The 12,381-nt window shown below is 42.0% G+C and overlaps 1 protein-coding gene across 2 annotated transcripts in view; it reads left to right on the plus strand.

Annotated features, from left to right (window-relative positions):
- The window catches only part of LOC141219317 (uncharacterized), a 68,744-nt gene extending 57,233 nt beyond the window's left edge, over positions 1–11,511 (plus strand). For both annotated transcript variants that reach the window (XM_073666083.1, XM_073666089.1), the window contains 2 exons: positions 4,720–4,767; positions 9,705–11,511. In XM_073666083.1, the coding sequence (XP_073522184.1) occupies positions 4,720–4,767; positions 9,705–10,641 (985 nt within the window). In that variant the 3' untranslated portion in view covers positions 10,642–11,511. The remainder of the gene's footprint in view (positions 1–4,719; positions 4,768–9,704) is intronic.
- Positions 11,512–12,381: the final 870 nt, after the last annotated feature.

The raw sequence follows: 12,381 nt of genomic DNA on the forward strand, positions 1-12,381 counted from the left end.
ACATTTTTTTTTTTGTTAGGAAGATATGAGTTAAAAGTTGATCAGCGATTTCTCATTTTTTCCAACAAAATTTCTGAAACCATTTTTTAGGGACCACATCACATTTGAAGGGACTTTTAGGGATCTATATGACAGAAAATACCCAAAAGTGACACCATTCTAAAAACTGCACCGCTCAAGGTGCTCAAAACCACATTCAAGAAGTTTATTAACCCTTCACGTGCTTCACAGGAACTGAAACAACGTGGAAGGAAAAAAAGGAACATTTAACTTTTTTCTCAAAAAAATGTACTTCATACCCCATTTTTCTATTTTCACAAGGGTAACGAGAGAAAGTGGACCACAAAATTTGTTGTGCAATTTCTCCTGAGTACACCGATACCCCATATGTGGGGAAAATGCACTGTTTGGGCGCCCGGCAGAGTTCAGAAGGGAAGGAGCACTGTGTGACTTTTTGAACACAAAATTGACTGGAATCGAGAGCGGACGCCATGTCACGTTTGGAGAGCCCCTGATGTGCCTAAATAGTGGAAACCCCCCACAAGTGACCCCATTTTGGAAACTAGACTCCCCACACCCCAAGAATTTTATCAAGGGGTGTAGTGAGCATTTTGAACCCAGAGGTACAACACAGAATTTGATAACATTAGGTCATCATATTGAATAAGTTGTCATTAGTGTTGGGCACAAGAGCGCGCTACTTGAGTTTGCATCGGGTATACACCGAGTATTGCGGGTGCTCGAGTGAGATGTTTGAGTCCCCGCCCCGCATGTTTCGCCGCTATCAGACAACCAAAAAATAAACATTTGAGGATTGCCCATGTATGGTAGGTGTGTTTTTTTTTGGCTGTATAACAGCCACGAAACGTGGAGCGGGGACTCGAGCATGTCACTTGAGCACCCGCAATACTTGGCGGACCCGATGCAATCTCAAGTAGCGAGTGCTTGAGCTCAACACTAGTCAATAAATGCCTACAGAAGACTACACAATAACATTATAATCAATAAAATTCATTTTAATTGAGTATACCAAGAGAATCCAAAAAGAATGTAAACAACTTGTGGGAAAAAAAATGGCTGAGGACAAATGATAAATATATCACAGTGTGGGTTATGGTAGAGAAATAAGAGATTGGAGAAAATGCTCCAAACTACATGGCAGCACAGAAAATACATCCACAGATACCAGTTGCCTATACAGAAAGTGAGATCCAAAAGTATGTCACAGAGCACACAGTACAATATAATACCTAACTGTCCCACAAAGGAAATTATACAGCAGGGCAATGCCTGACGTTCTATAAAAAGTCTAAGATAAAATGAATGGCAGATAGTTATCAAAGAAGGACAAATTGATGGTACCAGGTACAGAAATATAAGCTGAGATATGGTCAAACAGATAATGAATAAAGTGCCAGTGTGCTGTCAAAGTGCCAGTGTGCTGTCAAAGTGCCAGTGTGCTGTCAAAGTGCCAGTGCATATTGCATCAAAGCCATGAGCAGAGGTAGATGGTAAAGATAAATAAGTCAAGAGGTAAAATGGTTAAAGTGCACTGTTAAAGTGACAGCGCGTAGTGCTAAGTTGGTCAGAAAAACGTACATACCACAACAGAGCAATGGTGTCCACGCAGCCTGGCCCCAACACTAGTCGTCATATCGTCATATCATTTTTTTGTTTCTTTACCTTTGAGAAAATCACAACCCTGATTCAAACCCGAACTTAACCCTAATAAAACCCCAAACACAACCCTAACTTTAATCCTAACCCCAACTGCAAAGAATGAAAAAATATATATTTTTTATTTTTTAATTTTTATCTAACTAAGGGGGTGATTAAAGGGGGATTTGACTTATCTTTTTCTTTTGATCACTGTGATGCGGTTTATCACAGTGATCAAAAGGAACCAATAGGGAAAACTCCGTACTGTTGCTGGGTACCGGCCGGCAGATCTCGGTGTGCGCACTAAGCATGCGCCCGCCATTTTTTTTTTTTTTTTTTTTTACTGGAAGATGACGGAGGGACGGATCAGGAGATCCGGGGCATGGCAGAGGTACCGGGGGGGCTTCATTTCTCTCTCCTCTGACATGTATATTATGTCAGAAGAGAGAGAAATCATTGTAACGCGGTCACACTTTTTTTTTTTTTTCCATGATTGCATTTATTCACTGAATAACGGCGATTATGTGATTGGGGACCGGAAATACCAGCCCTGATTATGTTCTCCAGGGTCTCAGCTACCAGTGGTAGCTGAGACCACAGAGAATTTCCGACTCTGGGGGGGTGCTACAGCCTTTTTCCCGATTTGCTGTTTTAGAAACAGCAATGAGGGAATGAGGCCCCTTAATGACTGCCGCTTTAATGCGTATCGGCAGTCGTTAAGGGGATAAAGGGGAGATGTGCTAAACTAAATAATGCACAGTTAAATATTAAACATTTTTCTAAATACCCTTTATATAGCAAAAGGTATGCTTTATCTACTGCACTCTGTCAGGATTCCAAGATGGCAGCTACCATCAATCACAGCCATCCTAGATTTCAGGATGGGCTGTGTGAAGCATGTGACAGAGGTCATGTCAGATCAGCGTCCGGGCTGGCATTGTGAAAGCACAATTCTCTGTTCAGTCACCCTGACAGGACACTGAGCGGAGTGGACTAAAGGAGAAGATAAACCCCTTTCTTTAGAATGAACATTCACCTCAGTCACCCTGACAGGACACTGAGCGGAGTGGACTAAAGGAGAAGATAAACCCCTTTCTTTAGAATGAACGTTTACCTCAGTCACCCTGACAGGACACTGAGCGGAGTGGACTAAAGGAGAAGATAAACCCCTTTCTTTAGAATGAACATTCACCTCAGTCACCCTGACAGGACACTGAGCGGAGTGGACTAAAGGAGAAGATAAACCCCTTTCTTTAGAATGAACGTTTACCTCAGTCACCCTGACAGGACACTGAGCGGAGTGGACTAAAGGAGAAGATAAACCCCTTTCTTTAGAATGAACGTTCACCTCCGTCACCCTGACAGGACACTGAGCGGAGTGGACTAAAGGAGAAGATAAACCCCTTTCTTTAGAATGAACGTTTACCTCAGTCACCCTGACAGGACACTGAGCGGAGTGGACTAAAGGAAAAGATAAACCCCTTTCTTTAGAATGAACGTTTACCTCAGTCACCCTGACAGGACACTGAGCGGAGTGGACTAAAGGAGAAGATAAACCCCTTTCTTTAGAATGAACGTTCACCTCCGTCACCCTGACAGGACACTGAGCGGAGTGGACTAAAGGAGAAGATAAACCCCTTTCTTTAGAATGAACGTTTACCTCAGTCACCCTGACAGGACACTGAGCGGAGTGGACTAAAGGAGAAGATAAACCCCTTTCTTTAGAATGGACGTTTACCTCAGTCACCCTGACAGGACACTGAGCGGAGTGGACTAAAGGAGAAGATAAACCCCTTTCTTTAGAATGGACGTTCACCTCAGTCTGACAGTTTTACTGCTTTTGTCTCGTGCGTCTGTTCTACTGCGTGTCCTGGAAGTTGCCATCTTGTAATCCTGACAGAATGCAGTACATAAAGCAGACCTTTTTGCTATCTAAAGGTATTTAGAAAAATGTTTAATATTTAAATGTGTATGATTTATTTTTACATTTCTTGAAATGTTATATTTAGAAAAGAAGTGTTTATATTTATAGGGTTAACAGTTTCTGAAATAAAGCAAAACATATAGGTTCATAGAAGTGATAGGTGCTCAAGGTCTAGACTAGGATACATTAAAGGGAACATTTCACCATCCAAATGCAGTCCAATCTGCAGGCACCATGTTATAGGGTGGGGGGCTTAATAGAATGATCTATAGTTTTGTGAGAAAAGATCCAGTATAACGTATGTATTAATCATTTAATCCGCTGCTCATTCTGGTATTTTTGGTCCATGGGGCGGTCCTGTCAGTAACTGACAGCTTCCTGTATAGAAGAGTGCATACAGGACTCACTGATGGGACCAATAATCCCAGAAAGAGCAGAGGATGAAATGATTAATACACAGGTTATACTGACGCTTTTCTAACAAATCTATAGATCAATCTACTCAGCCCCCCCACTCCATAACATGGTGCCTGCAGATTGGACTGCATTTTCCTGGTGACAGGTTCCCTTTAACACCAGCTCAGCACAAGATAAGTAAAGCAATATATTTTCAAAGTGACACTGTCAACGTGTTTAGCGGTGAAAATAAGCTTTTCTTTTTTTTTTTTTTAATGTTTTATTTTATCCAATTTTTGAAATACAACATCAATAAAACAATTCAACATTAGACTATAGTGTGAGTTTCATTCGGTCATGCATAATATATGATCGGCCTAATATTATAATGAACCTGACAGCTGATACTTGTTTCTTGATCCATGAGCAGCGTGTATCAGACACTGGCTGTATGATCTCAGGTATGCTTGACTCTGAAACGCTTCAGCGCCGCTCATTCTACCTAACACAATCACAATGCCACTTCAGCCCCCCAAAGAGCTGAATTCTCCACAAATAACTGATCTACCTGGCAAATGAGTCTCCAGGTGTTTTTAGGGTGCAGTATTGTTGTCACCAACCATTTTCCCCCTACACTATTGCTTCAGATTGATGAATTATACAGGTCTGGTATGACTAATAGTTTTCCCCTTACACATGTGAAATTTAAGATACTGCATTTACCCTGTTTTCTTTTTTAGGTCAAATTTCAGATCTCGATCATGGAAAAGCAGCCGCTCTAAATCAAGGTATTGCTATGAGTTGTATTAGCATGTTAGTACTACTGCAAGGTTGGATCGCCATGATGTTTCACAAGCAAATCTGTGTTTGCAAGAGGAATTTAGAAATAGCCTCAGCAGGGAAAAGCTACTCTGTTTAATACCTCCAAGGAAGGCGCTGTAAAGCTGAACGTCCGAAACCGCTTCTAACACACTGCTACTGTCACCATAAGCAGGGAGGAGGGTTGGCCAAAAACCTAACAAACACTTAAAGGGGTATTCTCATCTTCAAGATCCTATCCCAATGTATAGTAGGTGTAATAATAATAATATTGGCAATTACCTCCAATTAGAGATGTAGTATAGTTCTTCTAATTAGCAATGTCGCTTACCTCATGTGCAGGGCATTGCAGTAGATTAGGTATCCATGGTTATGACCGCTCATATAGTCACAGTTTATTGTTAGCAGGGCTGTAGAGTCAGTCCTCAGGTGTCCATTTTGTTGGAGTTGGTATAAAATGGACAGACTCCGACTCCTAAAATATATAATAACTTGGGTACAGTAGTACAATGCTGGATGTGCTGTAAATATTTTCATAAGAATTTGGGAAAGTTATGAAATGTTCTATAAATGTCTGTTCTATTCCTGATCTAAGGTTTTAGGCGTTTAGTTGAGATGAATCTGTGCTGCACTTTATCTACATGCTCAGTAATGAGACAGTGCTGTGGAGTCTGAAGTCAGTGAAATTGAGGAGTCGGAAGTTTGGCTTACCGACTCCACAGCCCTAGTTAGTGGTCGTAACCATAGATATTGAAGCTATGGCAATGCCCTGCACATGGGGTAAGCGTCATTGATAATCATAAGCGCTATACTACATTTCTCTCTCCCTCATGACTGCTCCACGGAGAGAGGGGATCCGCCCTTCAAGGACAGGAAACCTACAGATAAAAAGGGCGGTACTTCTCTCCCGCATCAGTTGGTTTCCTGTCCTTGACGGGAAACCTTCAGTTTGTAGCGGTACCTGAAGATAGAAGACAAAGACTGTTTCTAGGCCTGGCTTGAGGAGCAGAGCCCAGATCCGGATCCACCGCAGCAGAAACTGAGGCAGCAGGACGCAAGGTAGCATGACGTCTCCCTTCATCGTGATCGTGGCATCAATGGAAGTGGGCATTCTGCAAAGTCCACCAAGCACAGCAAAGATTCCAGCGTTGTCAAGTCTCCAACCAGCAGAGGAAAGCCTGCAGCAGATGTAGTTCCTCCTCCAAAACCAGTACCCCTGAGTGTGTCAGATTAGTAAGTGATCTCCGTGAAAGAGATCCATGAGCGTGGGGAGCAGGGAATATTAATTTTCTTTAGTAGCGGGCACAGCGCAGGCTGCAGCAGTAGGCTGCTGCCTCCTATGCCCCGCTGATCCCCTGCTGCTGCTCCCCCAGACCTCTTACCACGCAGAGCCACAGTATATACAGGGAGATAGTATTCGGACTATAAGACGCACCCACCACTTTCCTCCAAAATTTTGAAGGAAAAAAGTGCGTCTTAGGCTATGTGCCCACGATGCGGAAATGCTCCCGATTTTTCCTGAGCGTTTCTGCATCTCCCTTGGCAGAAAAAAACGCATGCGGATTGTACATGCGTTTTTCCTGCCAGGCACAAGCGGATGTGAAGCGTTCTTCACTTGCATTTCCGCATGCGGGTTGACAAGCGCTTTCCAAGCGATTTTAGCATCACTTGGAAAGTGCTGGTCAACTTGGTCACACTATATAAATCCATGTAAACAGCATGGATTTATATAGTGTGACCGAGAGAATGTTTAAAAATAAAAAATCTATACTTACCTTCCGATAGTGTGACCAAAAGAATGATAAAAAATAAATATTATGCTTACTTTCTGATGGCCCCTGGTGTCTTTATCCGATGCGTCTTGGCTTGCCGGCTGCTCGCGGTACACTAAAGGACCGCCGACGTCAGCGGTCGCGTGACCCGTCACATGACTAAATGACATCATGGCAGGTCCTTGAGTCCTCCGCGATCTGCCGGCAAGCCAAGACAAAGACACCGGGGGCCATCAGAAGGTAAGTATAATGTACATTTTTTATTTTATTCTTTTTTTTACAGGTACGAAAAGAGTCTCCTCTTCTCCAAACCTGGGTACCATCCGCACATTGAAATGCATGGAATCCGCATGTACAGATGCAGTGATGCGGATTCCATGCGTTCCAATGCAAGCCAATGGCGGTGAAAATGCCGCGCTTCCGCAAAATAATTGGTAGTGCTGCGTATTTTTCCACAATGATAATCCGCAGAGGAAATTTACTCAGCATGTGCACAGCACATGCGGATTATCATTGGGGAACATGGCAGGCCTTCTACCAAGTGTTTTTTAAGCGTTTCTGCAGCGGAATTGCCGCTGCGGAAACGCTTAAAAACGCATCGTGGGCACACAGCCTTATAGTCCGAAAAATACGGTAAATCAGTGTGAGAGTCATTAATTTCTCTCCATAAGATAAACCTTTTATTAGGGCTGTTAAGACCTCTCACATTGTATGATATGAAATTGAAACTCATGGGAACTATTGAAGGTTCTTAATTGGTGTAGAAAAAGGGTCCTCAATATGTACCTCAAAAATGTTACAAAATGGGTAAATGTGCACTTATCTGTAACGTTCAATAAGATATTACAATAAGCAGACTTAACAATAACAATATCTTGTTATAAAAGAAAAACAACAGAAACAGGATAAAATAAACAATACCCTGCTCCAAAGTCCTCCAGAAAGAACCCAACACACGGTGGATTCTACTTCTTTTATTACGGGGAAAGTTCGTGGAAAGAGTCCGTGTGGCAATCACGACTAATGAAAAGGTAAAGTCGGGTATACATGTGAGAGGGAAAGAAAAAAAAAAAAGTATACTACTCAAACTTGTCCAATATACAGTATAATAGAAGTGGCAGAAGCAGTCCATTTTCAATCAAATTGTACAAAAGTGGGGCCTTCCTATCATAGATTTGTTCGCCAACAACCGGAACAAGAAGGTAGAAACATTCTGCTCGATAGACCCAGAAGGGAATCCCCTCACACTGGATGCCTTCATGATCCCATGGGATCAGAATCTAGCTTATGCCTTTCCCCCAATGGTCTTGATACTTGCAGTTCTGAGAAATATCCGGGAGGACAGGGCAAGGGTAATACTGATTGCCCCCTTTTGGACAAAGAGGACGTGGTTTTCCTGGCTAAGGAGGATGTCCATCACCAACCCTTGGGTGCTTCCGGAAATCCTAGACCTTCTCTCCCAGGGGCTGGTGTGTCATCCTCAAATTTCAAACTTGCATATGACGGCTTGGAATTTGAAAGGACTGTCCTAAAAGATAGAGGTTTTTCCCCCAATCTAATTTCCACCCTACTCCAGAGTAGGAAACTGGTTACTACCAAGCTCTATGGGAAAACTTGGAGGAAGTTGCTGTCCTTTTCAGGCTCCAGCGTAGTGGGAAAGGCTCCACTGCCGACCATCCTAGAATTCCTACAGAAAGTATTAGAGCAAGGTTTAGCTACTAACACCCTGAAGGTCCAAGTCGCAGCATTGGGCGCACTGTATAATTGTGATTTAGCCGGGAACCGACGGATAGCCAGGTTCATAAAAGCTTTGTCCTGGTCCAGACCCATCGCTAGTCAAAAATTATCACCTTGAGACTTAAATTTAGTTCTTATGGCTTTAACCAAGCCCTCCTTCGAACCCTTAGACTGCGCGTTGCTAAAAATTCTATCTCTCAAGACATCACTTTTGGTGGCATTAACATCAGCCCACAGAGTTAGTGATATCCAGGCCCTGTCTGCAGGGCTGCCCTTTACACAGATCCTGGAAGATAAAGTAATTCTCATACCTGACCCAGCCTATTTACCCAAGATGGCTTCTCGATTTCATAGATCCCAAGTCGTCAACCTTCCTTCCTTTTGCTCCAATCCCAAAAACAAAGGGGAAAAGGACCTCCATACTTCAGACACAAGATGTCTGATCCAATTTTCAGGGACCTCGTAAGGGGCTAAAAGCCTCGAAAGGCTCACTGGCGAGGTGGATAAGAGACGCCATTTCCCTAGCATACTCATCAAGCGGGGAAGCTGTACCGGAGGGATTAAAAGCTCACTCAACAAGGGCAATGGCAACCTCCTGGGCAGAAAAAGCGGGCGTCTCCATAGAGCAGATATGTAAAGCTGCAACATGGTCATCCCCTTCTACTTTCTTCAAACATTATCGGCTGGACCTAGCCTCTTCCCTTGATCTCACCTTTGGGAGAAGGGTTCTGGAAGTGGTGGGCCCTCCCTAGTGTACAATTCTCTGTAATTCTCTCCAGGGTGCTGTCATGGGGGAGGGAGAAAGACGTAGTTAGTTACCGGTAACGGGATTTCTCAGAGCCCATGACAGCACCCCTATATTCCCTCCCTGCACATGTGGTGAGCACACTTATTTGGTAATTTTGTTTTAGTCACAGGGTATTTTTGAGAAGCATGACAGTTATGATGTTTTTTTGTTGCAGTAACCTTGAGGTCCTCTCGTGCTCTGTAAACAACTTATGCGGGGAGAGGTACCGCCCTTTTTATCTGTAGGTTTCCTGTCCTTGAAGGGCGGATCCCCTCTCATCGTGGTGCTGTCATGGGCTCAGACAAAATCCCGTTAACGGTAAGTAACTACGTCTTTTTAATTGGAGGTATTTGCTAAGAATATTACACCTACTACATATTGGGATAGCATTTTGGAGCTGGGAATACCCCTTCAAGTGTTTCTTACTTACTTTGAGCTCATGCGGCATAACATGAGCTTTATGACTAGCATAATGTTTTACGAAGTATTGTTACATCTTCACGTCCAACGCCTAGATTAAGGTTAGTGAGAGAGTTGCATTTATTTTGTTGATTTGAGTTGTGACTGCACTAATCTCTATACTTTACATTAATTTCCCCTTAATTTACAGATCACGTAGTAGAAGCAAGCGACAACCCCGGAGAAGCAGGAGTCGCAGCAGAGACAGGAGACAAAGCAGAAGTGCAAGCAAGGGTAGGAGGGATAGCAGGAGTCAAACTAAAGACCGAAGCATGAGTAGCAGAAGTGTAAGGAAGAGGGAAGAAAGTCACAGCTACAGTGAAGATCAAGTAAAAAGGAGCAAAAATAGGAGCAGGAGCCTCAGCAAATCGAGAAAGAATAGAACTAGCAAAAGCCCTAGTACAGAACAAAAGAGGAGCACAAGTCGAAGCAAGGAAAGAGAAAGCAGGAGTCCTAGTGAGGAAAGGGTCTTCAAAAGAAGTGAACGGAGTGTTAGCAAGGGAAGACAAGATCAAATTAGTGAGAATGAAGAGAATGGTAGTCAAGAAAGCAGTCCAGGAAAGGAGCTTGTTAAAAGGGAAAGAAGTATCAGCAATGATAGACAGAGAAGTCACAGTAAGGAAAAAATGGACAGTAATAAAACAAAAGATAGGGACAAAAGCAGAAGCAAGGATAGGCGGGATAGAGGTAGCAACAGGGATATAAAGAGTAGGGACAGAAGCCAGAGCAGAGATAGAAGAGAGAAACATAGCAAAAGAAGCAGAGACAGGAGTCTGAGCAATGAATCAGAGAGAAATGGCAGCGACGAGGATGGATACATTCAAAGCAAAGAAAGAAGCAGAAGTCACAAAGAGGTAGAAAGAAATGGTAAAAAAAGCCGCAGTCAGAGCATAGAGATTAGCCATGACGATCGGAGCAGCAGCAGTGAAACGGAAATTCCGGATGGTGTGACTCTGTGCAGAGAAGATAATGAAGATGATGCCCTTGCTGCAGAAGTTGTCCCCACAGATGACACAGAAGATGAATCCTCATCAGTTAACTCTTCTCCTAAACAACGATCCCGATTAGCCTCCCTTACAGACCCTTGACATTTTTCTGGTTCTCTTTATTAAACAGAGTTGCACTCTGCACCTTATGTTAATGTTTTATATTTCAGAAATTCAAACCTCTTCAGTGTGACAAAAGTTAGTAGAGTAATGTTTTGTGTACTTTTAAGGGGTGCTCCTACCATTACCATTCATGGCATTTTGCTTTGCTCATTTAATGTCCACTGAACCCTACAGGAGATGAGAAAAAGCTTCCAGCAAATCTGTCAATCTTGACGTGTCCCATACAGAGTGGAAAACGATGGCCTGTAATGGCCAATGCCTCATTGTTTCAGGTCATTGAAAAACCACCAACCAAACATTTATAGCATTTCATATTAAACTGCTATAAATGTAACATTGCCTCATATTAGGCGTTGGCATCACAGGGCCAAACATGCTCTCTAAAGAGAAGACCTAGAGGAGCTGCCACTTTATGTTAGTGATCTTAACAATATGCCATCAATATCTGTCTAGGAAAACCCTTTATTGTTAACCACACAACTGTTGAGTATTAAAGTTGATTTCTGGAAAATATTACCCTAAAATATTGTGGAGATTTTAATAAAGAGTCTTTTTGTTATTTAAAGAGCACCTGTTAGCAGACTGACCTGACACTACCAATGCACCCATTAGCTTCCTTTTATCAGGGCATCTTGTTAGATTTTCTTGGTAAAAAAAAAGAGCAGTGTCTGTTAACAGATGACTTTTAAAAAAAAAAAAAAAAAAAAAGAAAAGCTGTAACTCGCTTATTTAAATTTTTGTGCTTGTGTCAAGTGTTTTTCTCAATGTTTTCTCGGTTTATTGTTTTTGGGTTCTTTTTTTAATTCATAATTTTTCAGTTTGAATAAAAACTATTTTTCTTCAGTGCCATCATTGGGTAGTAACTTCAGATTCCTATTGTTTAAAGTACATACTTTCTTTCCTGTTTCCAAACAGAAGTTGCCATTCATGAATGATTAATTATCAAAGACACCACTGCAATACAAAATTAACATAGGCCTTCATTAAAAAGGTTGTCTAGAATACAGAAAGCCTTAATCACTTTCCCCTGCTTCCTGTTTTGGCCTTTGTGACTCCGCAGTTTCTTTTATTTTTACATCCCATTTTTGGTGTACATATAGCTTGGTTAATGCCTTTTTTTTACCTTTTCTGGGTGGAAAATTGAAATAAAAAACAATTTCACTTTTTTTGTTTAATAAAGAAGCACTCGCATCAAAGTTTTTATCCTCTTTAATATATTGCAATTATGTTAAAAAGCTCTGTGCACTTACAATTGCTTATTTTGCCTTTCTACCCAGTTAATTATTCTCTTTTCCATTAGGTCTTTGACATCATGTGATTAAAAACTGACTAGCTGAATCATTTTAAGCTCTATGTAGACACAGGAAGTCTCTTTTCCCTGTATGAGCCATAAGTCACTGCAAAAGTCCATGGCAGGGGGAAGAAGAAGCTGCTGGGTCAGGAGTTGATAAGGGGAATGATAAATGCAGGCACGAGACTTCCTGTTTCCACATGGAAAAGCGAATAGCTGGGTAGAAAGGCAATATGAGAAATTGTAAGTAAACCGTGCTATATAATATGCAGTGACTCTTGCCTCATACAGGGAAAATTGACTTTCTGTTTCTACATTGAGCTTAGAAGGATTTGGCTAGTCCGTTTAGAAAGGCAAAATAAGCAATTGTAAGTACACAGCTATATAATATGATTGCAATATGCTAAGAGAGTAAAAACTTTGGGGGT

Source organism: Phyllobates terribilis, unplaced genomic scaffold (genome assembly GCF_046119375.1).
Source record: "Phyllobates terribilis strain yellow unplaced genomic scaffold, ASM4611937v1 Scaffold_2__4_contigs__length_985480577, whole genome shotgun sequence".
Classification (NCBI taxonomy): Eukaryota; Metazoa; Chordata; class Amphibia; order Anura; family Dendrobatidae; genus Phyllobates; species Phyllobates terribilis.